Here is a 27,710-nt window from a genome sequence, read left to right on the forward strand (position 1 = left end):
TTTCCCACCCAGCCTCGGTTTCCTCAGATATGGGACACTCATTCCTGTCCGCCTACGTCCCAGCAAGCCACTGCAAGACCCTAGCTGGGACATGCTCTGTATACTGCGGGGCTGGAGCAGACGCTCCGGTGTCTGGCTCTATCCCAGGGTTTAGAAGCCTGGTAACTCCACTGACTGAGGGATGGAGGCCTGGAGCCTGGGCCTTCCAGAAGGGTCACACTCCAGGCATTTCCAGTCACCTTTTCCAGGGAGAAGAAATGCCTGCGGTTTGGATTTCCTGCTGTCCTTGAATGCAGGGCAGCCCCCAAGCCTACATCTGAGCCAGGCCGCCACACAGCCCAAAGAGGCTGTGATGATGGCCCTCGCTTGCCTCTGCCTGCACAGTAGCACTGCCAGACCCTGGGACAAAGTCCTGGGCTTTAAAATAGAGAAACTAAGGCCAGGGGCCTAGGTCCCAGAGCTGAGCCTGGCCCTGCCCCTCCCCTGGGGGTTCCCAAAGCTGCAACCCCACCTCCCCCCTGCTCCCTGCACACATTCGCCCAGGGGCTCAGCTGAGGGGGGACAAGCCAGCCCTTCCTTGAGGGAAGCCAGGAGGCAAGGTGCCCCCACCCCAGTCACACCCCCTCTCCTCACCCTCCGTTGCAGCCACTCCCCCCCCCCCCCCCGCCACCCCCCGCCTCCACCCCAGCCAGCCTCTGCCTGCCCTGCCTCCTGCCTCCTGTCTCCACATCCAGCTCCACACACCTTCCTAAGGCAGGTCACACACTGCCTGGTTCAAACTCTTGCTAGGATCTGCACAGCTCCCTCACGGGGCCTGTCTGGGCTGGCCATGGCCTGGCCAGCCTCTCCCCTGATACTTACCACCCCCAGCCACATGGGGATTTGGCGTTCCCTGACCCTGCTGCTCCCCTGACAGGCAGACCCCCAGACTTGCCCAAAGAGCCCAACTCCCCGCTGTGTCACAGGCTACCCCAAGCAGGGCCTCCTGTTGACACATAGTCCAAGCTGGGGCCCGGACTCAAAGGACAGCCCCCTGGTCCTGACACTGACTCCCAGACCCTCCCAGGATCCCTACAGAGTACGTGGACCCCCCCCCCCACACACACACACAGCCCCAGAGACTGCTGTGTCCCATCTCTACTGGAAAGAGCAGACCCAGCCCAGAGGGCAGGCTTAGCCCTGACTGTTGCTTCCTGGGCATCCATGGTGTGCTCTGACCCAGGCCACCTTGGGGGCCTCCCCAACCTCTGCCCTGAGAGGGAGTCCGGGATGGGTCCCATCCCTCCCGCACCCGGGCCACGTGCTTCGGGCCTCTGGCCCCAGCGGGGACTCTGCACCAGGCATCCCGCTGCACCTCAGTGCGCTTCCAGGGAACAAGCTGCAGACATGGAAGTTTCCCTTTCATATAAAAATCTTTAATAAAAATAGCTCTCTTCTGAACGGGTCGTAAGACAGAAGTAACAAACTGAAACTCCTGCCACCTGGGCAGAAGGGAATGAGGCAGGCTGAGTGGGCCACAGACAACTGGGAACAAAACCTGACCCAAAAGGAACAGCCCTGGCTGGCGGCTGACATATGTGACTATGGGCCCAGGGTTGATACACTGTCATTTTTCAAGAGGAGGTAGCAATATGTCTTTTTAGGAAAAACTGCATCTTTTTAATGGCAGTCATAAATTGACCTCCCTCCCCAGCAATGACAGTAGAAAGCTAAGTAAAACACAGGCCGTCTGTGAGCAGCCTGTTTTACACACTCTGGATAAAAATAAGTGGGTTCCTACAATAGCAAAACATTTGTACAAAAGTGACAGCTGAACGGGTCTGGCACGCAGACAGCCTGCCAGGGAGGCCCAGGCAGCCCCTCCCTTCGCATCAGGAGATGGGGGTTAGGAAAGGTAGGGGAAGTAGCAGGAAGACTCGCAGCACTAGCCAGCCTGTGGGCTCACCAAGGGCCAGCGGGGGATGATGGTCTCCTGTCAGATTTTCAGACCCTGAGCAGGTCTCAGCTCAGCCCTAGTAGCCCAGAAGTCTCCTGGCCTCTTCGCTCTGGGCCTGCAGGGTCTCACTAGCATACTTCTGGAGGAGTTCCATCTTCTTCCTCCGCACAAGGGCCTCCTCGATCTGTGGATGGCAAGAAGAAAGGGCTCATCCTTTACTCCTCCGAGAGGCCCTCCATGCCTTGCCGGAACCTGGCCAGGAGGGAGTGCCCGGTACAGAGGCCACTGAGGAGCCAAAACCCAGAGGCCTCTCCCCAAGCCCCACTCTTCCCCACCAGAAGCGTGGAAATACCGTGTGTCAGTATCCCCTAAAGCAGACAAGAGCCTGCCTCCTCAGGAGTCCACACTCTGTTGTGAGCACAGCGACCAGTGTGGTTGGAGTCAGAGCTGCCTCAATGGACAGGAAGGCCGAAGCAAACCCGCTCCCCCACTCCATGCAGTCTCCTTTAGAGGTGAGACCCCTGGTGCTGGGGAAGCCCCACCGGCAAGGGCAGCTCCCCCTCTCTATCCTACCTCTTGCTGGGATGGCACTGGGACGTGGGCGATGAACTTCTGCTGCCCGTCTTCACCTCCTTTCTCCTGGCTGCCTTCCTCATCAGACTACAAACAGAACCCCCAAATAGTCGGTGAGTGGGAGCCTATTAAACACAGGCCAGTATCACTACAAAACTGGACATCTGTGCAGCTGCTTACAAGGAAGAAACAAAAGGAAAGAGAAAGCTCAAGGCTCAGAAAGACATGAAGAAGCACCACTGACTATTTATTTATTTTAATTTTTTAAAAAAGATTTTATTTATTTATTTGAGAGAGAGAGAGAGATCACAAGGAGGCAGAGAGGCAGGCAGAGAGAGAGGGAGAAGCAGGCTCCCCGCTGAGCAGAGCCCAATGTGGGGCTCAATCCCAGGACCCTGAGATCATGACCTGAGCCGAAGGCAGAGGTTTAACCCACTGAGCCACCCAGGCACCCTATTTTTACTTTTTTTGAAGATTTTATTTATTTGACAGAGAAAGAGACACAGCAAGAGAGGGAACACAAGCAGGGGGAGCGAGAGAGGGGGAAACAGGATTCTCACTGAGCAGGGAGCCCGATGCAGGGCTTGATCCCAGGACCCTGGGATCATGACCTAAGCCAAAGGCAGACGCTTAACCCACTGAGCCACCCAGGCGCCCCCACCATTACCTATTTAAAGAGCAATGAGGGGTGCCTGGGTGGCTCAGTGGGTTAAAGCCTCTGCCTTCGGCTCAGGTCATGATCCCAGGATCGAGCCCCGCATCCGGCTCTCTGCTCAGCAGGGAGCCTGCTTCCCCCCCCAACCCAAAACCCCCGTCTGCCTCTCTGCCTACTTGTGATTTCTGTCAAATAAATAAAATCTTTTAAAAAAAATTTTTTTTAAAAAGAATAAAGAGCAACGAAGCTATGTGTAAATGATGCCACCTTTTGTCTGAGGAAAGAAAACAGGAACAGAAACTAGCGAGAGCTGTGAGAACCAGGCGCATCTCTGCACCAAGAGACCTACAGAATTTTTGTTGATCTTTATGTTTTTTTTTTTTTTTTGCTTTTGAACCTCATACATGTTCTCTATTTTGTTTAATGAAGATTTAAAAATGTACCACATAGAGAAAAAAAGGCCAACTCAGAGGCTGCACTTGAGTCAAGAGAGATTACTAATCACCTAAGAGAGATTACTAATCAACAAATACTGTGGCTTGGGAGACATGAGCAGCAAGGACCCGTGGGAGGCCCTGGGTGGCCCACACCGGCCTCTCAGCACACCCACTGCCCAGGGAAGCTGGCTGGAGACCCTTCAGCGGAACGTCTCGGATGCTGCTGGCAGGAGGGCAAACCGGCCCAGCACCCCAGGAAATGGTTCAGCCGCATCTTCTGAAGCCCAGCATGTGCCTTCCCTACAACCTGGTAATTCCGCTCCTCCATGTACACGCAACATGAACGGCTCCCTGTGAACAAGGAAGGCCACGGCAGCCTCCTTTGGTACTGGACACTAAACAGATACCTGTGACCATGAGACACTAAAGAGTATGCATGATTCCACCGGCAAACGTCAAGTTCAGAAATAGGTAAGAGCTTAAGGGTTATCCGAGGTCAGGAGAGTAACACCCAGTGGGGCGGAAGCAAGTTTCTAGGGTGTTGGTCATGGTCATGTTCTGTTTCATCACCGGGTGTTTGCTCCATGGGGTTGTTCGCCTTGTGAAAATGCACTGACCTGCCCACTTACCACTCGCATACTTCTCTCCACATGGAATCTACTCAGCAATAAAAGGGAATGAACTCTTGAATCCAACAACTCCGATGGATCTCAAGGGCATTGTGCTGAGTGTAGGAACCATCCTCAAAGGTGACATAAGGTATGATTTCATTTATGAGGCATTCTCAAAATGACAGAATTATAAAGTAAGAACAAATTGGAGTTTGCCAGGGGTGAGGGATGGGGGAAGGAGGGAGGTGTGACTCTAAGGGAGCAGTGCAGAGAGGGAACAGCTCTGTATCTTGACTGAAATGGTGGTTATAGGGGCGCTTGGGTGGCGCAGTCAGTTAAGTGACCAACTCCTGGTTTTGGCTCAGGTCCTGATCTCAGGTTTGTGAAATTGAGCCCCGCACTGGGCTCCGTGCTGAGCAGAGCATCTAAGACTCTCTCTCCCTTTCCCTCTGCCCTCCCCATCACATGTGCTCTAATAAAGAAATCTTTAAAAAAAAGAGAGAGAGAGAGAGAGAGAGAAAGAGAGAGAGAAAGAAAGAAATGGTGGTTACACAAATCCACATGTGATAGAAGACACCAAACACTATGCACTCATTACCCCAACTCTGTCCTGCAGCATGGATATTGTACTCTAACTCTGGAAGATGTAACCATTGGGGAAAACTGGGTGAAGGATACATGGGACCCTCTGTGCTACCGTTCCTGTAAATTATTTAAAACAACAACAACAACAACAACAAAAACACTTGGGGTGCCTGGATGGCTCAGTGAGTGAAGTGGCTGCCTTCGGCTAGAGTCATAATCTCAGGGTCCTGGGACTGAGTCCCACAACAGCCTCCCTGTTCAGCGGGAAGTCTGCTTCTCCCTCTCCCTCTGCCTCATGCTCCTTCTCTCGTCTCTCTCAAATAAATAAATAAAATCTTAAAAAAAAAAAAAAAAAAACCCACAACATTTGGAGGCCTGCCACTGCTCTCCGGATAAAGGCAAAGCCTCCTCCCTATAGAGCTGGGGCGCTCACTTGTCCTGCCTTGCCCCTCTCTCCCACCTCCTCTCCTCTCCCCACCAGCAGCCCACACTGTGCTTCAGCCACACGGGCCTGTCCTCTGTCCCCCAACTCCCACAGTGTCTCTCAGTACATGCTGTTCCCTTCTGCCTGGAACACTCTTCCCTCACCGCCTCTCACTTGATTAACTTCTCCTGATCTTCCAGGCCTCAGCTGAATGGGCTGCTCCCCAGGAAAGGCTTCAAGGGCTCTCCCCACCCTGTGTCACTGTCTCAGAGCTGCTGTGACAGCCACTATTTTCCACTGACTCTACCCACTGGACTGTCTCCCCACTGACTTTAAGCTACAAGTAGAGCTCGGTTATTGCTGTGGCCCCAACATGGGCCCGGCTCACAGTAGCCACTAATTAAGCCAACAGCTGCTAAAAGAACATATGAATGTTTGCAGCTCAAGAAGACCTTCCTAGGTAGGGGCGCCTGGGTTAGGCTCAGCTGGTTAAGCATCTGACCCTCGACCACTCAGGTTTTCATCGCAGGGTCTTCAGTTCAAGCCCTGCGCTGGGTTCCGCTTAGGGGGAAAAAAAGGAAAAAGGAAGGGAGGCAGGAAGAAAAGAAAAAAACAAGACAAGAGAAGAAAATACAAGACCAGACGAGACCTTCCTAGGGCATGCTGCCAGCCTACTTCAGTGTATCTGCGGCCGAAGCGAGCACATATGCCAGCTTATTTCAAATGCTTCACTGTTCCCACTGCTCATCAGCCAGACCTGCCCAGAAGCCTCCAGTCAGCTACATCCTGTGTGATGCCAACAAGTCGCTCACCTTCTCTGAGCTTGCTTCTTTGCCACCCGTGTCACAGCAAGCTCCTCATACAGGCCATGACCTACCGCCCACACAGCGGTAACGCCCCTCCCCTTCTCAGTCCAGCAAATCCACTTCATTCTCTCTGGATGTGTCAAGGAGTGAGGCCTGCATGGCAGGCCCCTCAGGAGAGCCTGGAGCTAGAAGGCTCTGGCTGCGAGGCAGGACCACAGCTCCGCCCTTGGGGTGACCTTCTGCATCAAAGCCTTGTCTGCTCTGGGTGGGTTTCTATCTCTACCCTGGGGGGATGGGGGGATGTTAAGATTGCAGCAGGGCTCCTGGTACTGGCATCTAAAGAGAAATGACAAGACCTACTGCTGACACCTTGAGCTCAGACTTCCAGCTTCCAGAACACGGAGTAAACCCATTTCTGGTGTTAAAGCCTCCCCATCTGTGGTACTTTGTCAAGTAAAAGCAACTAATGCAACAGATCTATAATTGTGCCTGAAAACACAGTAACAATAAATAAGTGAACAGATAAGAAGGAAAAATGGGGACAGGGGCTGTAACGCATATGGCTTCCCATGTGTTTAGAAGTAGGGTAGCAGTATATTCAGGGGGACCTACCTCTAAGAAACAGGAAAGTAATTCTGGGTGTAAAGCACAGATTACAGAGTGCTCTCACACTCTCACAGCCATTCCCTTCTGGAACCCTCCCTGGGATGCGTGAGGTGATCCTCATACCCATCTTCTAGGTGAGGAAGAGGAGTTCCCAGCCAGAGAGCTGGGCTTTGACCCTGATCTCTCCCCAGTGAGCTGAGGCTTCCTACTGCCCCACCGATTCCCCCAAGGCCCAGTCTTGCGGGTGGCTCGGAGCAGAAGGCAGTGAGGACCAGGCCCCCCCACCCCCGCCCGAAGTACCTCCTCCTCAGTGACAGCATATATGTTGATCTCTTCCTCCTCTTCCTCCTCCTCCTCCTTTTCTCCTCTCGCCAGCCGGGCCTCTCGCTCTGCTTTCCACTTTTCCACCAACCCGGCCCTGACTGCAGAAACAGGAGAGTCAGGCCTCTGAATTAGCTTTACCCACCATGCAGGGCAAGGCCCTGTGTCCCCTCTGAAGAGGAGCGCCCTCCACTCTGCCCTGGTGGGCAGGAGCAGGATGTGAGAGAGTCTGGTCACACCACAGCTCTGGCCGGAAGTCACAAGAAGGCAGCTGTTTAGGGGACATTCCAAGATCCTCCCAAGTTCAGCAACCTAAGTGGCTTCAGGTTGACAAGGGAGACACAACCATACATGCTCCTGGAAACAGGCTCAGACTCCCGACCAAAGCCCTAGCTCCACACACCACTGGGAGATCAGCACTAACGATTCCTCACAGGACCGTCATGAGGCTTCAGAACAGAGTCCAGAAAATGGTTAGCACAAGACTTGGCGTGGAGGAAGTGCTCAGGGTCAGCCACCTTGCTCTGCACTGTTAATGTATAGCTCTGTTTAAAGCAGACTGAAAAGTCACTTAAATGGGCACCAGTTCCTGAGTTCAAGAAAGGCCAACGTGGGAAGGAATCCAGATGATGAATTACGGGTGGGTGGGGAACAGGTCCGATGTCGCCCTTGGGCTTCCCCCCATCTGCTGCTTCTGGCCCCACACAGCCCCAGATGGCATCGTAGTTAATGGAGGGTTCAGTCATGAGCAGACCACGGCTTCTGAAGACCATCAGCAATAAATAAACTCGCTTCTGGCATATGGCACTATTTACAAACCCATTTTCTAAGGACAGAACGGAAACCAGATGCCATCTATAATGAAATGAGTTGCTCATAGACCTACATTTCTTCTCATAGTCCTGTTCCAAAGGCACGATGACACCATCATCTTCATCAAGGTAACCGTAGTATTCAAAATCGATTGCTTTCATGAGCTCCGCACGTGTCTTTCTTGGAGGAGGAAGAGCTAAAAGAAACAGCACCGACTTAACTAAATCACCACAATCACACTCAAGCCTGCATCCCATACAATGTTTCTCAGCCAAGGGAGTACGCTCAAGAAAACACCATGACGGGCGCCTGGGTGGCTCAGTGGGTTAAGCCTCTACCTTTGGCTCAGGGCATGGTCTCAGGGTCCTGGGATCGAGCCCCGCATCGGGCTCTCTGCCTAGTGGGGAGCCTGCTTCCTCTCTCTCTCTGCCTGTCTATCTGCCTACTTGAGATCACTCTGTCAAATAAATAAATAAAATATTTAAAAAAAAAAAAGAAAACACCACAACATAAGCACCTCCTATATTAGCCATAGAACTATGTTAAGTGGTACAACCCACCCTTTTCTCAATCAGTTTTGAAACCTTTAACCCAATTAGCCTATTTAGAAGGAATTTATCCTAACTTAAAAAAACAAAAACAAAGGCAGGCAAAGCTCTATGGACGGAGATGTGCATTGTTTACAGAGTTGTGAAAACCTGGAATAACTATGGCTGTGAACTACAGGATGTGTGGGGAATGGGGTTCCCTATGGCCCCCCATAGCTGTTTCACAAGGTGTTTTGATAATACAGGAAATGTCATGAGGTTTAATAAAAATGTGATGAAAAATCTTAAGTATATAGATAAGACAAAAGAAATTATAAACAAACCAAAAAGATAAATGAGAAAGTCTTGAAGAAAATATTTTCAGACTAAGGGTTAGTACTCAGAATATTTATGTAATTCTTAAAAATCGAAAGGGAGGGGGGCCCTGTCTGGCTCAGTCGATGGAGTGTTCAACTCTCTATCTCAGGGTCATGAGTTCCAGCCCCATGTTGAGTGCAGAGATTACTTAAAAATAAAAAATCTTAGGGGCACCTAAGTGGCTCAGTTGCTTACGTGTCTGCCTTTGGCTCAGGTCATGATCTCAGGGTCCTGGGATCCAGCCCCACATCGGGCTCCCTCTCCCTTTGCCCCTCTCCCACACTTGTGCTCACTCTCTCTCTCTCTCAAATAAAGTATTTAAAAAATTTTTCAGACAAACCATAAAAGACTCAATCTCAAAAAACAGACTAAGGGTTGCTGGGGGGAGTGGGGACAGGATAGGGTGGTGGGGATATGGACATTGGGGAGGGTATGTGCTATGATGAGTACTGTGAAATGTGTAAACCTGGCGAGTCACAGACCTGTACCCCTGGGGATAAAAACACATTATATGTTTATTTAAAAATTTAAAAATAAAAATAAATTTTTTTTCAAAAATTAAAAAAATAAAAAATATTTTTAAAAAATCAAAAGGGGTGGCGCCTAAGTGGTTCAGTAGGTTAAAGCTTCTGCCTTTGGCTCAGGTCATAATCCCAGGGTCCTGGCATCAAGCCCCGCATCAGGCTCTCTGCTCGGCAGGGAGCCTGCTGCCCTTTCTCTCTCTCTCTCTGCCTGCCTCTCTGCCTACTTGTGATCTCTGTCTGTCAAATAAATAAATAAAAATCTTTAAAAAAAAAAAATCAAAAGGGAAATGATAACCCAACAGGTGAAAGAGTAAAAGCTGATCATTTCAGAAGAAAAATTTTGCATGTATAAAAATTTCAATTAGTGGGGTGCCTGGGTGGCTTGGTGGGTTAAGGCCTCTGCCTTCAGCTCAGGTCATGATCCCAGGGTCCTGGGATCGAGCCCCACATGGGCTCTCTGCTCAGCAGGGAGCCTGCTTCCTCCTCTCTCCTCTCTCTCTGCCTGCCTCTCTGCCTACTTATGATCTCTGTCTGTCAAATAAATAAATAAAATCTTGAAAAAAAAAATTCAATTAGTAATTGAATTCAATTTCATTAGTAAATCAAGGAAATAAAAAGTAAAAATAATAAATTTTTAACCATCAGATCCGCAAAAATTTTACAATTATGGGAAACTAGAAATAGCTAAAGGTCTACCAATGAATGGTTACACAATGTACAGCTAATTCATATCCTCTATGCTTTAATCCTTCACATCCACTCACAGAGTTCTAAGCAGAACGATGGGAGGATATCGACACAGAACATGGCACAACAGGTATGGGAGTGCCACTGGGTCTTGGCAGGCCTCCACCCATCACCCTGATGCTGGTGATGGCAAGTCTGTCCAACCCTGCACCACTCTTGGTCCCTGTCCTGTGACAATTCTGGCTGCACCCAGGACAGAGTACAGGGCTAAAACCTGGCTGGCTCAGAACATCGCATCCCTCCCATCACAGGGGCTGGTTCACGGATGGACCTAGGATCCCATCCAAGCCAACCAGAGCAATTCTAGGAGTTTTGCTTTAACCACTTCAGGGCGGGGAAAAATCTCTTGTGGAGAGAGGACAAAGCATAAACTGATGATGGACCACTTGCCACCACAAGCGGAGAGCTAGAGAGAGAAACAAGCTCACAGACTGGAAGTCAAAACTACAACATGGAGGAAATGTGACCCGGTATCAGCCTTTCCTGAAGACAAACCACCCGTGGGCTTTTCAGTTACGTGAGTCAATAAATTCACTTTTCTGCCTAAACAGAACTGGGGTTGAGTCATCTGTCACTTATAATGATGAAATTTAGCTGATGAAATAAGCATGTAAGTGCATTAAAAAAAAAAAAAGCCTGGAAGGGAATGTACCAAATCAGATAATTATGATTACCAGTTATCCAGGGGCACAGGGATGGGGGGGGGGCCCAGGGGACAGTGCTATTTGAATTATACTCATTAAGACTGACTTAAGCACTTTCAGGGTGCCTGGGTGGCTCAGTTGGTTAACTGTCTGCCTTCAGCTCAGATCATGATCTCAGGGTCCTGGGGTGGCACACCCCACTGCTTATCCCTCTGCCTGCTGTTCCTCCTGCTTGTGCACTCTCTCTCTCTCTAATAAATAAACAATCTTTTAAAATAAAAAAAAAAAAAAGACCAAAGCACTTGCCTTTTAAAAAAAAATCTACAACTGATTTTTTTTGAAAAATGCAAATTTAAAAAAGTAATATGTACAGTATAACCTCAGTATAGGAGCCCCCTCCACATACGTATTTTCATTCACATGAATTTTTTCTTCTTAAATTATTAGCTTTGATTCTTTGACCAATATGTTGGGTTGTCATTTCCCTTTAAAAACTGAAGAAAATATGCCCCAACATGTCAACAACTGTCATCTATAAGACGTGAAAATATGGACAGGTTTTTTTCGGATTTTCTGTATCCTGCAACTTCTCTGTAATGAAATTACATTAATTTCATAATGAACGCATGATACTTAAACTCTGAATTATTTTTTTTAAGTTTTTTTTAAGATTTTATTTTTAAATAATCTCTACACCCAACATGGGGCTCAAACTCACAAGAGTCCCATACTCCACCTACTGAGCCAGCCAAGCACCCCCTAAATTGTTATTATTATTATTTTTAAAGATTATTTTTTAGAGTGGGGAGGGGCAGAGGAAGAGGGAGAGAGAGAATCCCAAGCAGACTCCCCACTAAGCACAGAGCCTGACGCAGGGCTCAACCTCATGACCTTGAGATCATGACCTGGGCCAAAATCCAGAGTCAGGTGTTTAGCCAATTAAGCCACCCAGGTGCACTGCCCCCTGAGTTGTTTTTAAGTGTTGTTAATAACACAGGTAAAACAGTTTGGGCATAATTAATTTAAAAAGAAGGGCTTAATATAGGTAGAACTGTATTTATATTTGTTTGTGTTTTTTTAAAGATTTTATTTATTTATTTGGCAGAGAGAGACAAAGCAAAAGGGGGAACACAAGCAGGGGGAGTGGTAGAGGGAGAAGCAGGCTTCCTGCTTAGCGACCCAGGTGCCCCTAGGTAGAATTATATTTTTAAACAGAAAAACTGACTGGAAGGAAATGGGGCAGAATCCCAACAGCGGTGAGAATACTAGTGTCTTCTCTGCTATTCATACTTCTTTGTATAAAGAGTTCAGACTACTTTCCTAAAAGGCAAAATTAAAATCCACAAACACTCCAGGCTAGTGGTTTCCAAGTGCATTTTGGAAGGCCAAGGTTTGGCTGACACTCCCCAGGGCCACAGAGAGAGAAGGCAGGTCAGGTGAGGGGACCAGTAGCGGAAGTCCACACACAGCCTTTCCACCTTTCTCCATTTATACCTCCTGGGGTTTGGCCCAAGGTTGTACGTGTTCTTCAGGTAGGGCTTTTCAACTAATAAGTAACTGAAACAGGAACCTGTTTCAATGAACATCAGAGTCTGTCCTGATAATCTAAGGAAACCTCAAACAGGGAAACATTTAGGCTGAGAGACTGGCATGTGCCAAGGGTGAGAATTTGGTGCCAGTCAATTCTGGATCCACCTCCCAGCCCCATCTGTGCGCCCTGGGCCTACAACTTCAACTACTAGTACTTACAGTTTCTCATTTGAAATCTGGGGACAATAAGAGTCACCTGGGTGGTTCAGTGGGTTAAAGCCTCTGCCTTCAGCTCAGGTCATGATCCCAGAGTCCTGGGATCAAGCCCCGCATCAAGGCTCTCTGCAGAGAGCCTGCTTCCCTTCCTCTCAAATCTGGGGACAATAATTCTGACACCACTGCGGAGCATCTGAGGAACAATACAGGAAGAGCACCTAGCCTACAGGTGTGTTATGATGATCACTAACAATCAGAGGCTAAAACCTACATTAGCATCATCACAAACTACATCACAAACATTAGCAGTTACTTACGCTCTTTTTCAAAAAGCTCTCTGACACCAGGCAAATCTTTAGCTGCTCCAAAGTACTTGTAACCTCGATTTCCTGGGACTTCTTTCCCTTCATGATCCAGCATTTTAGGGCCAACTTTCTTATTGGGAAGGAAAAAGAGAAAATGGATCTGATCTTTTAGTTCACATGTTTGCAAATATACTTTAAGATAATAACATTGAATGTGGGAAAACACTGATGTACAGAGAAAAATATTTAGGTCCATTTTTTTTCATAAATTAAAATCAGCCTAAATAAAAATAAAATAAAATAAAATCAGCCTAAATACCTAGCAGCAGGAGGACGATTTAAGTAAATTTCAGCATACTCAAGGATGGAAAATATTCTATGCCTTAAAAATGATGATTCTTATGAAACTTTCGTATCACCTTAGGATAACACTTATGATATGACCCAAGTGACAAAAGCTTAAAGAAACAATTGCAAACAACTTCAATGACAAGCAGTAAAAGACAAATGAGATACATCCTGAAGAGAGAATTCTATCCATCAAAGATGATCATATCCACAGCTACATGTAGTATGTGACCCTGGACTAGGTCCTGTCTTAGAGGGGCAAATGTTAAAAAGGAGATTACTGGGAAAATCAGTGAAACAGCCAAGAAGGATGGATAAAATGATTGTATCAAAGGTAAATGTCTTGGGGCGACTGGGTGGCTCAGTCGGTTAAGTGTCTACCTTCAGCTCAGGTCATGATCCCAGAGTCCCGGGATCAAGCCCCACATCAGGCTCCCTGCTCAGCAGGAAGCCTGCTTCTCCCTCTCCTGTTCCCCCTGCTTGTGCTCTCTCTGTCAAAAAAAAAAAAATCTTAAAAAAAAAGTTAAATGTCTTACACTTGATAATTCTACCATAGTTACGTAAGGACAACATTCTTACTCTTAGAAAATACGCAGCGAGGGGAGCCTGAGTGGCTCAGTCAGTTAAGCATCTGCCTTCGGCTCAGGTCATGATCCCAGGGTCCTGGGATCGAGCCCTGTGTCCGGTTCCCTGCTCAGTGGGGAGCCTGCTTCTCCCTCTCTCTCTGCAGCTCCTCCTGCTTGTGTGCTTACACACACACTCTCTCTCTAATAATTAAATAAAATCTTAAAAAAAGAAAATACAGACAGAGTGAGGAAAAAAAAATATACACAGAGATATTAAGTATTAAGGGATAAGGAAGCACGATGTATTTAAGCTTCAAATGGTTCAGAAAAAATAAATCTGAAGGGACACACAGAAAATGACAAAATCTGGCAAAGTATCAAAAACTGGTAAATCTCTATGAATGGTATATAAGAATTCTCTGTACTAATTTTCCAACTTTCTCAAAAATGCTTTTTAAAATAGTGATACAAATGATTATTGATATGAAAATATGCCACTGATACACTGTTAAGTGAACAAAGCACATGGTTAGAATAAGAAATAATCTCTGTAAAAATGAACATATATATTCATAGGATAAAAGTTAGATAAATAGAAAATGTCAGCAGCAGCTCTGTGGGCTAGAAAAATATACTCTATATCATGCACAGAACATAACAAATTTTTAAATATTATATAATTTTTATATTTTCTCTCTCACTCTTTTTTTTGTTTTTTTGTTTGTTTTTGCACAGAACTATGTAGTATCTACATAACCAATGCTACCATTTTGGAAAGAAGCACAAATGCTACAACCAAGTTGTACAGACAGTAGGTGCGATCTCAGTCATTGGCATTCACAGAAGAACAACGGAAGGAACTATTCAGGTTGCATCCAGGTAATGGCATTCTGACTGAATGCTCTGCTTCCTTATACTTTTCTGACCTTAACGATAATGTACTACTTTTTCTTTTCTTTTTTATTGTGGTAAAATATAGGTAACAAAACGTACCGTCTTAACCCGTTAGTGGATAGTCCAGTGACATTAAATACATTCGTAACTATCATGTAACCCTCACAACCATTCATCTCCAGAACTCCCCTCATCTTGTGAAACTAAGACTCTAAATGTATTACTTTTACACATAGAAAATGGAAACAGAATTGGTAAGCATTAAAAAAAACTCTAGAAAGAGGGGCACCTGGCAGGCTGAATCAGTACAGCATGCAACTCTTGACCTCAGGGTTATAAGTTCAACCCCCATGTTGGGTGTAGAGATTACTTAAAGATAAAATCTTAAAAAAATTCTAAAAAGAAATACATTAGGGCGCCTGGGTGGCTCAGTGGGTTAAGCCTCTGCCTTCAGCTCAGGTCATGATCTCAGGGTCCTGGGATTGAGTCCCGCATCGGGCTCTCTGCTCAACAGGGAGCCTGCTTCCTCCTCTCTCTCTCTGCCTGCCTCTCTGCCTACTTGTGATGTCTATCAAATAAAATTAAAAAAAAAAAAAAAAAAGAAATACATTAAAACACTGGTGTCGAATTGCGGCAAAAATTATAAAATACCTAGGAATCGACTTACCCAAGGAAGTCAAAGACTTATACTCTGAAACTATAAAACATTGATAAAAAAAACTGAAGATTTGGGGCACCTGGGTGGCTCAGTGGGTTAAGCATCTGCCTTCATCTCAGGTCATGATCGCAGGGTCCTAGGATCGAAAACTGCATCGGGCTCTCTGCTCAGTGGGGAGCCTGCTTCCCCCTCTCTCTCTGCCTGCCTCTCTGCCTACTTGTGATCTCTCTGTCAAATAAATAAAATCTTATAAAAAAAAAAAATTGAAGGAGACAAATGAAAAAACATTTCACACTCATGTACAAGAAGAATTAATATTGTTAAAATGTCCACATTACCCAACACAATCTACAGATTTAATGCAATCCCTATCAAAATACCAGCAATGTTTTTCAAAACACTAGAACAAATAATTACAAAACTTATTTAGATCCACAAAAACCCTGAGTAGCCAAAGCAATCTTTAGAAAAACGAAGCCGAATTCCATATTTCAAGATATACTACAAAACTATAATAAATCAAAACAGTAGGGTTGTGACAAAAAACAGATGCATAGCTCAATGGAACACAATAGAGAGCCCAGAAATAAACCTAGGATTGTACGGTCAATTAGCGCATGACAAAGGAAGCAAGAATAGCCAACGGAAAAAAGACAGTCTCTTCAACAAACGGTGTTTGGAAAACTGGACAGTCACATGCAGAAGAATGAAACTGGACTGCTTTCTTACACCATACATAAAAATAAACTCAAAATGGGTTAATGACCTAAAAGTGAGACCTGAAACCATAAAGTCCCAGAAGAGAGCACAGGCAGTAATATCTCTGACATCAGCCATACCAACATTTTTCTAGATAGGGCTCCTGAAGCAAAGGAAATAAAAGCAAAAACAAACTACTGGGTCTACATCAAAATAAAAGCTTCTGCACAGCAAAGGAAACAATCAACAAAACTAAAAGACAATCTACTGAATGGGAGAAGATACCTGCAAATGATATATCCAATAAGAGGTTAATATCCAAATTAAAAAAGAGGTTAATATCCAAAATATTAGAAATTAACAACACCAGGGGCATCTGGGTGGCTCAGTGGGTTAAAGCCTCTGCCTTTGGCTCAGGTCATGATCCCAGAATCCTGGGATTGAGTCCCGCATCGGGCTCTCTGCTCAGCAGGGAGCCTGCTTCCTCCTCTCTCTCTGCCTGCCTCTCTGCCTACTTGTCATCTCTGTCTGTCAAATAAATAAATAAATAAATCTTTAAAAAAAAAAAAAGGAAAGAAATTAACAACACCCAAAAACAATAATCCAATTAAAAAATGGGCAGAGGACAGGAACATTCTCCAAAGACATAAAGATGGCCAACAGACACACTGAAAAGATGCTCAACATCACACATAATCAGGGAAATATAAGTCAAAACCACAGTGTGTGATATTACCTCACACCTGTCAGAATGGCTAATATCAAAAACACAAAAAACAACAACTGTTGGCAAAGATGTGGAGAAAAAGGAACCTCTCACATGCTGGTGGGAATTCACACTATGGTATAGCCACTGTGGAAAACAGTACAGAGGTTCCTAAAAAATTTAAAAATAGAATTACCATATGTTTCAGTCATGGCACTACTGGATATTTACTCAAAGAAACGAAAACACTGATTTGAAAAGATATATGCACTCTTATGTTTACTGTAGCACTATTCATAGTGGCCAAGATATGGAAGCAACCCAAGGGTTCACTGACTGTTAAAGTGATAAGGAAGACATGGGATACACACACACACACACACACACACACACACACACACATATAAAGAAATATATATAAATATAAATATAAATATATATATATATATATATATATACACAATGGACTATTACTCAGCCATAAAAATGAAAGAAATGTTCCCATGTGTAACAACACGGATCGATCTGTAGGGTATCATGATAAGTAAAATAAGTCAATTAGAGGCGAAAAAAATGCCATGACTTTCCCCATGTGTGGAATTTAAGAAACAAATGAACAAACTAAAAAAAGAAACAAACAAAAACCAGACTCTTAAATATTGAGAACACACTGAGGGTCACTAGAGGGGAGCTGGGAGGGAGAATGGGTGAAACAGGTGAGGGGGATTAAGAGTACACTTATCATGATGAGCACTGAGTAATGTACAGAACTGTGGAGTCACTGTATTATGCACCTGAAACTAATTATACTGGAATTTTTTAATCAATTTTTTCAAGAAATCTAGTCAATAATATAATAACTGTGTAGTGACAGATGGTTAACAACGCTCATTGCATAATGTATGTACAAGAATTGCTGAATCACTATGTGGTACACCTGAAATAAATGTCGTATTATGTGTCAACTATATTTCAGTAAAAAATAACACTGAAAATTTTAAGAAAATTAATGTTGACTTTGGGTGGTGGCAGTTAAGAATATCTTACATAGTAATTTTTTACTGCTTCTGAGGTCACTTTTCAGGGAGGGTTAGCAAACCTCTGCATTTCTTTAAAGCTGTCCGACAGGACACATAAGATCACCATCACCGAACTGCTCAAGAGTTAAGTGAGACAGTTCCTCACACAGTGCCAAGAACAAAACCAGGGCTCAAGAAACATGAATGCCTCTTCTTCATTTGCACACCAGGTACTTAAGTGAGAATTAGATGTTAAAGTTTCATAAAAATGAGAATACCAGCAGGTTAGAAAAACTTCACCTACTTCCTGCATAACACATTACAACTCGTTGAACAGGTCAAATGACCTGGGGTAGACCTCTTCACAAACGGATCCATGGGGTGGGCTCTGGGCTAGTATTTTTTAAAGTTGAGACCCATGAGTGGGTCATGAAATCATTTAAGGGGGTCACAATCATCAATTTTTTTAAGTCAAAATATAACAGAATAGAAAAATCTCAACATGCATCAACACGAATTTTTTTGGTACATTTTTGTGTGTACCGGGTTTTGACAGAGTCTGTATTATGTGTGTGTTTTATAATGGGTCATGGTCCTAAAAACTTGACAGCCAGTCTAGGCGACTGCATTTATGAGTGTCCAAAGAAAGGAAAGAATGGAGGGCCCTCAAAGCCCCCTCCAGGAAAGAACCCAACAATGGCTGCCCCGACTCCCAAGAGGCTCAGAGATGATGTAAAGGGACCATGGTCATTTTTGTTTTTTTAAGACTTTTATACTTTTAAGTTATCTCTACACCCAGCGCAGGGCTCAAACTCACAACCCCAAGATCAAGAGTCACATGCTCCCCTGACTGAGCCAGCCAGGTGCCCCAAGACTAGGGTCATTTTAAACAAAAGGCCCAGAGAGATTAAGTGGCTTACTCAAGAACATCTGGGCACTAAACTCAGGTGCCTTGTCTGCTCTGAGGGCTGTGCTATAGGGTCTTTAAAGTTATCCTACCCATGCTTCCTGTCCACATTCAACGGGCACTTTCCAAGCCTTCTTTCATTCCTTCATTCCTCAAGTGCCTACTCTGTGGCAGACATGGGCCAGGGGCTGCAGGGGATTCAAAGCTACCCAGCTGCCCAAAAAGCTCGCTGGCTTACCCCCAAGATCCTCTGAGACCACTGCTTACTTACTCCATAATCAGGACCTCCCAGCTCCTTTATCCGGACTTCCCAGTGTCCCTTCTCTCTTAGCAGTTTGTTAATTTCATCATTCAGGTCACGAATTCGGAATTCGCCTAAACCGGCTAGAAAACAAAAAACATTAATATCATTTTCTTCAAAATAGCACTCAATGTTATACTCTTAAAAATGAACATCAACACTTACGAAGGTATCCGATACAAAAATACTCATTTAAATTTATAAGAAAAACCATCAACACCCAAATAAAGGAAAAACAAGGATTAGTAACAGAATTCTCACGAGCATAGGGGGAAAAAAATCCTTGAAAAACAACTTCCTCCTTGTAACTGAAGCAATCCTGCAGTTTCATTTATCCACCTATTAAAATGTCTGAGTGGGGGCGCCTGGGTGGCTCAGTGGGTTAAAGCCTCTGTCTTCAGCTCAGGTCATGATCCCAGGGTCCTGGGATCGAGTCCCACATCGGGCTCTCTGCTTGGCAGGGAGCCTGCTTCCCCCTCTCTCTCTGCCTATCTCTCTGCCTACTTGTGATCTCTGTCTCTCAAATAAAAAAATAAAATCTTTTTTAAAAAAATGTAGAAAAGAATCTGGTAACCTATTCACAAAGAAAAAAAAATCCTGTTGGGATTTCGTCAATGTTTTATGCTGAGGCTTCCCATCCATGAATGTTGTGTATCTCTTCATGTGCTGGGGTCATCTCTGATTTCCTTTATCAGTGTTTTGTAGTTTTAAGCATACAGAATACAGGGGTGCCTGGGTAGCTCAGTTAGTTAAGCGTCTGCTTTCGGCTTGGGTCATGATCCCAGGGTCCTGGGTTTGAGCCCCAAGTGGGGCTCCCAGCTCAGCGGGGAGCCTGCTTCTCCCTCTCCTCCCAACTTGTGCTCTCTCTCACCATCTCTCTCTCTCAAGAAAATAAATAAAATAATATTTTAAAAAAGGCATACAGATTGCACATATGTTTTGTTAGATTTATACCCAAGTATTTATTGTGTTTTGGTGCTTCTGTAAATAGCACTTTTAAAAATGTTCTAGTACCAATTTTTCAGTGCTATGTTATAAAAATAGAATTGATTTTTGTGTATTGACCTTCTATTCTCTGACCTTGCTAAACTCACTTATTCATTTTAGAAATCTTTCTATAGCTTTGTTGGGATCTTCTACAGGGAAAATTACATGATCTGAGAACAGAGAATTATAGTTCTTCCCCTTCCAGTCTGTGTGCCTTTTATTTCCTTTTCTTGCTTTACTGCACTGACCAGGAACCTAGAATATAAGTGGTGAGAATAGGTATCCGCCTCATTCCTGCCCCTAGGAGGAAAGCATGCAGTCTTTCACTATTAATTATGATATTAGTGATAGGTCTTTTGGTAGGGTTAAAAAAATTTTTTTCCTCTTATTCCCAGTCAGTGGAGTTTTCATCACGAGTGAAGGTTAAATTTTGCCAAATATTTTTTCAATATCTACTGAGAAGGGCATGTGGTTTCTCAACTTTAGAATGGTGATTAAGTGAATTACGTTAATTTTTGAATGCTGAATCAGCAATGCATTCCCAGGATAAATCCCACTTGGTTGTGATTTATTACCCTTTTTATAAATTGCTGGATTTGGTTTGCTAATATTCTGTTGAAGATTTTTAGGTCTACATGCATGTGGAATATTGGTTGGCAGTTTTTTTCTATCCACATAATATCGTTTTTTAAATTTTAGTATCATGATAATGCTAATACTAAAATTTATAAAATGAATAAGGAAGTATTCCTTCTCCTTCCCCTTCAATTTTCTGGAAGAAACTATGTTGAATTGGTATTATTTCTTCCTTAAAGGTTTGGTAGAACTGACCAGGGCCTGGAGATTTCTTTGCTGGAAGGCTTTAATGATGAATTCAGTTTCGTTAACAGATACAGGGGTGCCTGGCTGACTAAGTCAGTAGAGGATGCAACTCTTCATCTTGGGGTCATGAGCTCAAGCCTCACACTGGGCACAGAGTTTACTTAGAAAAAGAAATTTTTTTTATTATTTTTTAATAGATATAGGGCTACTCAGCTTTCAATTTCCTTTTGAGCTGTGTTTCTAAACAGTGGCACTATTGAGATTTTGGGTCAAAAATTCTTTGTATGGGGCGCCTGGGTGGCTCAGTGGGTTAAAGCCTCTGCCTTCGGCTCGGGTCATGATCCCAGTGTCCTGGGATCGAGCCCCACATCGGGCTCTCCGCTCTGCAGGGAGCCTGCTTCCTCCTCTCTCTCTCTGCCTGCCTCTCTCTGCCTACTTGTGATCTCTGTCTGTCAAATGAATAAATAAAATCTTTAAAAAAAAAAAAAATTCTTTGTAGGAGGCACTGGAGGATACTTAGCGGCATCCCTGGCTTTATTCACTAGATGCCAGTAGCAACCCAAGTTGTAAAAATTGAAATTTCTCCAGATCCTGACAAATGTCTCCTGGAGTGTTTTATGAATGTCAAATTGATTAACACTATTGTTCAGTTCTTCTATGTCCTTACTGATTTTCTATCTACTTGTTCTATTGAGAGAAGTGCTGAAATCCCCACGTCTAATTGTGGATTTGAGAATCAACACTTTAAAAGGCCAGGTTACCTTACCATTCTGAATTTGAGCCACTTTTTTTGAGATTTCTCCAATGATCTGTGAAAAAAAAATAAAAGGTAATTCTCATGACTTTTGAACATGTCTGAAAGCACAGAAAAAATGTAATCCAAAATCAGTAATTAAAAATACTTAGGGGGCGCCTGGGTGGCTCAGTGGGTTAAAACCTCTGCCTTCAGCTCAGGTCATGATCCCAGGGTCCTGGGATCGAGCCCTGCATCAGGCTCTCTGCTCAGCAGGGAGCCTGCTTCCCTTCCTCTCTCTCTGCCTACCTGTGATCTCTGTCTGTCAAAAAAAATAAATAAAAATCTTAAAAAAATTTTTCTTTAATAAAATTTTAAAAATATTAAAAAAAAAAACCAAAAAAACCCCACTTAGAATCCTGGTAATGAACCATTCATATAATAAGAAACAACAGAATACAAAATCAAAACCACAATGAGGTAACACCTTACATTTGCCAGAATGGCTAGAATCAAAAAGACAAGTAATAACAAGTGCTGGCAAGGATGTGGAGAAAAGAGAACCCTTGTTCTCTTTTCTTTTTCCCTCTGTTAGAGGGAATATAGACTGGTGCAGCCACCTTGGAAAACAGTATGGAGATTCCTTAAAAATAAAAATAGAAATACTATATGATCCAGTATTTCCACTACTGAGTATTTACCCAAAGAAAATGAAAACACTGATTTGAAAAAAATGTATGTTAACTGTAGTACTATTTATAATACCGAAGATATGGAAGCAGCCCACGTGTCCGGGGACAGAAGAATGGATAAGGAAGATGTGGTGGGCATATACAATGGAATATTACTTGGCCATAAAAAAGAATGGCATCTTCCCATTTGCAACAACATGGATGGACCTAGAAGGTGTTATGCTAAGTGAAATAAGTCAGACAAAGACAAATACCATGTGATTTCATGTATATATAAAATAAAAAAAAAACAAATGAATAAACAAACAAAAAAGTAGAAACAGACCCATAAATACAGAGAACCAACTCATGCTTGCCAGAGGGGCGAGGTTGGGGGATGGGCAAAATGGATGAAGGGGAGTGGGAGGTACAGGCTTCCAATTATAGAATGATAAGTCACAGTGTGGGGAAAGGTAGAGCAGAGGGCATATAGTCAGTGGTATTATAATTGGGTTTATGGTAACAGATGGTAGCTATGTTTGTGGTGTCACCAAGCTGTATACCTGAACCAATGTAACATTCTGTATCGATTACACCTCAATCCAAAAAGAAGCAATTAAAGACTTGTTACTTCTACTAAGACCAGATTCACCCAGAACATACTTGTCGTCTCCACTTCTCAGCTTTGGGCAGCTCAGTACATTCTGAGGCAAGGAAGGGTCTTCGTTCCTAAGAAGAAGCAAAATACACATGTTGCCACTGTCCTCGTTGCCAGCTTTATACAGCATCCACAACTGATTCAGCCCTGAAGACTAAATGTCCAAACGTTCAAATACATTTGAAGCTTCAGTTTCAGATGATCTTCAAGCCTTACGTTTCACTCTCCAGTCTCTACTTAGGAAAGAAGTATACATACAAAAACATACATACAGAGGCTGCATTGTATCTAGTAGAATGAACCACTGGAAACCACTTAAAATTCCAGAGAGATGGCCAAGTAAGCTAGGTTATACCCATTTCATGGCATATTCATATTATCTTAAGAAATAATGGCTTCAGTGTTTAGAAAAAACATATATGTGTATACATGTACATGTGTGTAAGCACTTATGTGTACAATTAAAAAAAATATTGAAAGAATGGTACATATTATTCCTAACCTGGCTGAGCCTCCATGAACTGAGATCACTCACCAGCTGCAGCTTCAGAGCTGCTCTCCATGGCACTTCCTGTATTAGACAGAGCTGGGATAATATGGGAAGCCAATTACCATAATACAGAGGAGGCGGAAGAACAAGCAGCTAGATCCTCACACTGCCCCAGCTAGAGGGAGGTACACGTAGAATTCATGGGTACAGACTCATAAGAATGTCAGCAAGCACAGACAAGGAACAGGAAATCTAGCCTGCTCAGAAGGGAGTTTTACCACATTTGTTCTTGAGACTTTACAATTCACAAGGAAGCTTTACACCAACCTTCACTTTTCCCTCTTCCAGCTGAGCTTGGCGAAATCTTGCTAAGGCCGTCCTATCAGGAAGAGAGAAAACTCCGTAAGATACTGCTCCCAGAGTTGTCATCCAAGTTCCTAGATGGGGTAGATCTGCTCATGACCATCATGTAAGGTATTCATTAATATGACTCATATATATATTATTATATACTTTTTTTAACTGTCCAAAGTATTTGTTAGTTGTTTATTTATCAAGGCAAACTATTCCATAACCCAATATTCACGCTTCATAGTTCAGGAACACAGGTCAGTGACAAACTTCAATTTAACTCAATCCAAAAAAATTCTTTACATTCCAAAATCACTCTGCACTCTGAAAGATACCAGCCTTCTTCATCTCCTCAAAATCTTTCATGGAATCATAATTTCTGTAGAAATCTGCACAGGCCTTCTTTCTTGGTTCGGCAACAGCAAACTTATAGAAAGCTGCAACCCCCAGGGATACAACGAAGGCTCCAACAACATGAAATCACAGACGCTTGGCCAGAAGGCCTCGCACCTGACATTCCATCAAAGTACTGGAAGTCATGGTAGTTATTCTCCTCGACACCAACCTCAAACCTAACATCCTTCCTAACTGATAAAGAAATGGACCTATTGGGGCGCCTGGGTGGCTCAGTGGGTTAAGCCGCTGCCTTCGGCTCAGGTCATGATCTCAGAGTCCTGGGATCGAGCCCCGCATCGGGCTCTCTGCTCAGCGGGGGGCCTGCTTCCTCCTCTCTCTCTGCCTGCCTCTCTGCCTGCTTGTGATCTCTGTCAAATAAATAAATAAAATCTTAAAAAAAAATGGACCTATTATATACTTTTTCATAATACTTACTCATTAAAAAAAAAGAGAGCATACACGAGCATGTGAAAGAGATTAAGTCACCACAGAGAAGTTATGGGTTTCCATGTTCCAACAGTGAGGGACTTAAAAAAGCCATTGGTGTTCCTGAACATCCAAGTAACTATTTTACTTACACTGGGTGTAAACACTGTGGGGAACTCCAAGCATCAGACCACTGTGGTGAGCAACACATCCAGATGTTAAAAGACTAATATCATGGGGTGCCCAGTTGTCACTCTCACACCCCCTGCACCATCCCCAAGTGAACTAATGTTTATCCAGTATAAGTTCTGGGATCTGTCAGAAAACATTAATGGGGAAAACAAACAGCAAATCTGGGAATACTATTTTAACACATGTAGAGAAAGAAACATACCAAAAGGACCAAACACAAAAAGAGCTCTGTGGTGATAAGTAACATAAAATTTACAAACAAAATTAAGTCGATACTTACATGGCCTTTTCTGCATTTCGGGCCTAAGAGAGAAGGGAAGAAAAATGCCCATGTTTAAAATACCCTTTTTTTCATGTACTATTTAGAGAAAAGTATCACAAGGACAGTCACAAACATAAAGTTTGAACTAGTATATGTACACTGTAACAACAACAACAACAGCAAAAAATCAACAGATGTCCAAATCCTGTGACGTGACTTACACTGCTCCCTCCACCTAAAATCTTTACCTCTCCACTACCCCACCCCCTTGGATCTGGCTAACTCCTATCCATCCTTCAAAATGTATCATCTGTGTCATCACCATCCCAGAAAGTTCTTCTGTAGCCTGTTCTTCCCAACGGGGCTACTACCTTTTGTTTGGGTTTATAACTACTGTGGTCCTTTCTACCCAACATCCCAATTGTCTGTTTCTTGCCAGCAGAATTTGAGAAAGAAAAGGCTGGCTTTTCCAAACTGAGTTTTATGTAAGTATTGTCATACTAGTGTCAAGACAATTGTCCCTGAAACACAGTGTCAAGCACAGAACATGTTTTCTGGGTTGTAGTATAAGTACTTCTGCTTATACTTGTACTTGTTGAGTCAGGGACTTGAATTTTACTCTCAGCTTACCATCCCTGAGAAGCATTCTCTGTTTCCCCATCTTTACAATAGGGATCATACCTCTTATCTCATAGAGATGTCATGATGACTTGATGAGAAAAATACATGAAAACATCAGGTATGCAGTTTATACTCAGCAAAAGCGAGCTCAATTTAAGTATCATTTCTGGTCCTCCCTTTCAATGACCACAGGAAAAAACTTGGCGAAAGCTGGGTAGATACATGAACACATTATCTACTACGGTATAAAACAGCGCAGCTTTCCCAGGGGAAACCATCATCTTGAAGGCTGAGGCAGTGTCCTACCTATTTCATTAAATCCTAGAGATTCTGAATATTTAATTGAATGTTTCTCAATGCTTACTCCACCTTAAAATACCATGGTAGGTGCTAGCAATTGAGCCATGGATCTTCTTCTTGAGGGGACTTCTTGGAATTCCCCCCACCCCAAAACAATGAATAAATGTGATAAGGGAATAAATATATCCAGGATAATGTAGGCCCACAAATACAAATGTGTGATGGTTAGAGTGTTATAAAATAACCAACAACTCCTGTACCCAGAAATATCCAGGCCCAGGGAGCCCTCTCCCCTGCTAGGGAATGGAGAGATGGATTCCCTGTGCTTGCTAGAGTTCAGAAAGGAAGAGCCTCAAGGCTGAGCAGAGCAGTATGAAGCAGTAATTTGGGGCATATTCTCCCACAGAAAGGGCTGCTTCTAGCCCACTGGTTTCTCCCCTTCTTCGGATCTTGGGGTCATTAATCTACAAGAGCTTGCAATAAATACATCTACAACCTTATTACTGCATCGTGTGGTTCTTACGGGGGCTTCACTTAATGAAAATATTATGGTTACCAAGATATATGAGCAACTTTTTCGTACCAGCGCGATGTGCATTCTCACATTTACTTGCCGTGAGCGCTGCTGCACGAATGGAGAAGCCAACAGACCACTCCAGACCACAGAGATCACACCCTCACGCAATAACACTATGTCATCCGTTCAATCATTATTGAACACCACAACGTGCCAGACGCCGTTTTAGACATTAAGAAAGCAATGGTGACTTCGTGAAGTTTGTATCTCGTGGGGGAGACCGAGAACACATAAATCAAATAACCCAGAAACATATTGTCACAACCGCTGTTCATCTCCCGTATGAGACTTGGGGACAAACAAGTGGGCCCACGCCGGGCACCGTGACTTGGGGCCGGTCCTTGCGCCTCTCTGTGCCTTACTTTTCCCGAGCGGTAACTTAAAGCGCTTGATCGACAATGAAAACACTGTCAGAGAAGGTAACTCCTCCGCTCCTGAGGTTCCCGTTTCCTCCCCCAACTTCTGACAGCTGTAGCAAGGAGGAAAAAAACCCCAAGTTACAGGTAGCCCAGGAGCCTGAAGCCTGCAGTGATGCCCGGCTGCGCGAGCCTACACCGAATGGGGCCGGGAGCCCTCACAGCCCGCCCGCTCGCCCCCTCCATCACGCACCCACCCAACTCACCATGGTTGAGCGAGGGTGCCGCCTTGGGGCCGCGCGGCCCCAGCCCCCGGAGCTTCACCGCCTCCCGCGAGGGAGAGCCTAGCGGGAACAGAAATACCCTAGGCGACCGCACCGCCTATTTTTCTGTCGGAAGGACAAATGGGAAGGACCGGAAGTGGGGAGCCGGAAGTGAAGTTGAAGAATTGACAAGGGGAGGAGGAAACGAGAGCGCGCGCCTGTAAGGCTGGTCCTCCCTAGGCGTCTGGAGGTTGCACCAATACACGCGTACGAAGGATGGGCGGGGCGAGTGTTGGCAAAATTGCGCTTGCGTAGTGAGACTGATATGTTTGGCTTAGCCCCCTGGTTTTGATCTCGCGATAGCAAGTTTTCTCGCGTTAATTATTGGTATTGCGGAAGCTGGCGATACCTCCTGCTGTTGAGACTGAACTGTTTGGCGTCACGGTTGATACTGTAGGTCGCATCCCTCCGTCCCCCTTTCTGCTTCTTCTGGTGAGAGCAAGCGTGCACTTGTGGAAATCGCTCATCCTCATGCCTCCGAACGAAGTCGTCCCAGCCTGCAGGCCAGGCAGCTCCAGAAGTGGAAGGCGCAGACTCCAGCTAGCGGGCGCTGAAACGCCTCTTTGGGCAGAGCAGAGCGAGTGCTCTCCAGGAGCTCGAACTGACGGGGCTTCGTTAATTCCTTCGCGTTTTCCTGTCATTTGCGTGGGGCCTTTTTCCGAGCTCTTCTGGAATCGCGGGCCTTATCAGAGCTGGACCGGTACTTGAAGTCACTTTCTTTTAAAGTAAAAAATGTAAGGAGCGGGGAAGAAAAAGCTACCTACTCGGAGGAGGAGGTTGGTTAGAGAGGTGGTATGTGTAGCACTACC

General features: G+C 44.5%; 1 protein-coding gene across 1 annotated transcript; it reads right to left on the reverse strand.

Moving 5' to 3' along the window:
• Positions 1-1,393: 1,393 nt before the first annotated feature.
• LOC116858196 (pre-mRNA-splicing factor ISY1 homolog) lies at positions 1,394-26,946 on the reverse strand. The gene is made up of 11 exons (XM_032842843.1): positions 26,845-26,946; positions 24,743-24,765; positions 23,425-23,476; positions 22,613-22,678; positions 21,312-21,354; positions 18,707-18,819; positions 12,651-12,768; positions 7,841-7,963; positions 6,934-7,055; positions 2,510-2,596; positions 1,394-2,120 (listed from the first exon to the last, which is right to left on the reverse strand). Exons 1-11 carry the CDS (start codon positions 26,845-26,847, stop codon positions 2,013-2,015), a joined length of 858 nt encoding a protein of 285 aa, XP_032698734.1. The 5' UTR covers positions 26,848-26,946; the 3' UTR covers positions 1,394-2,012.
• Between the last annotated feature and the right edge of the window lie 764 nt (positions 26,947-27,710).

This window comes from Lontra canadensis, unplaced genomic scaffold (assembly GCF_010015895.1).
Source record: "Lontra canadensis isolate GAN:19392208 unplaced genomic scaffold, GSC_riverotter_1.0 scaffold133, whole genome shotgun sequence".
NCBI lineage: Eukaryota > Metazoa > Chordata > Mammalia > Carnivora > Mustelidae > Lontra > Lontra canadensis.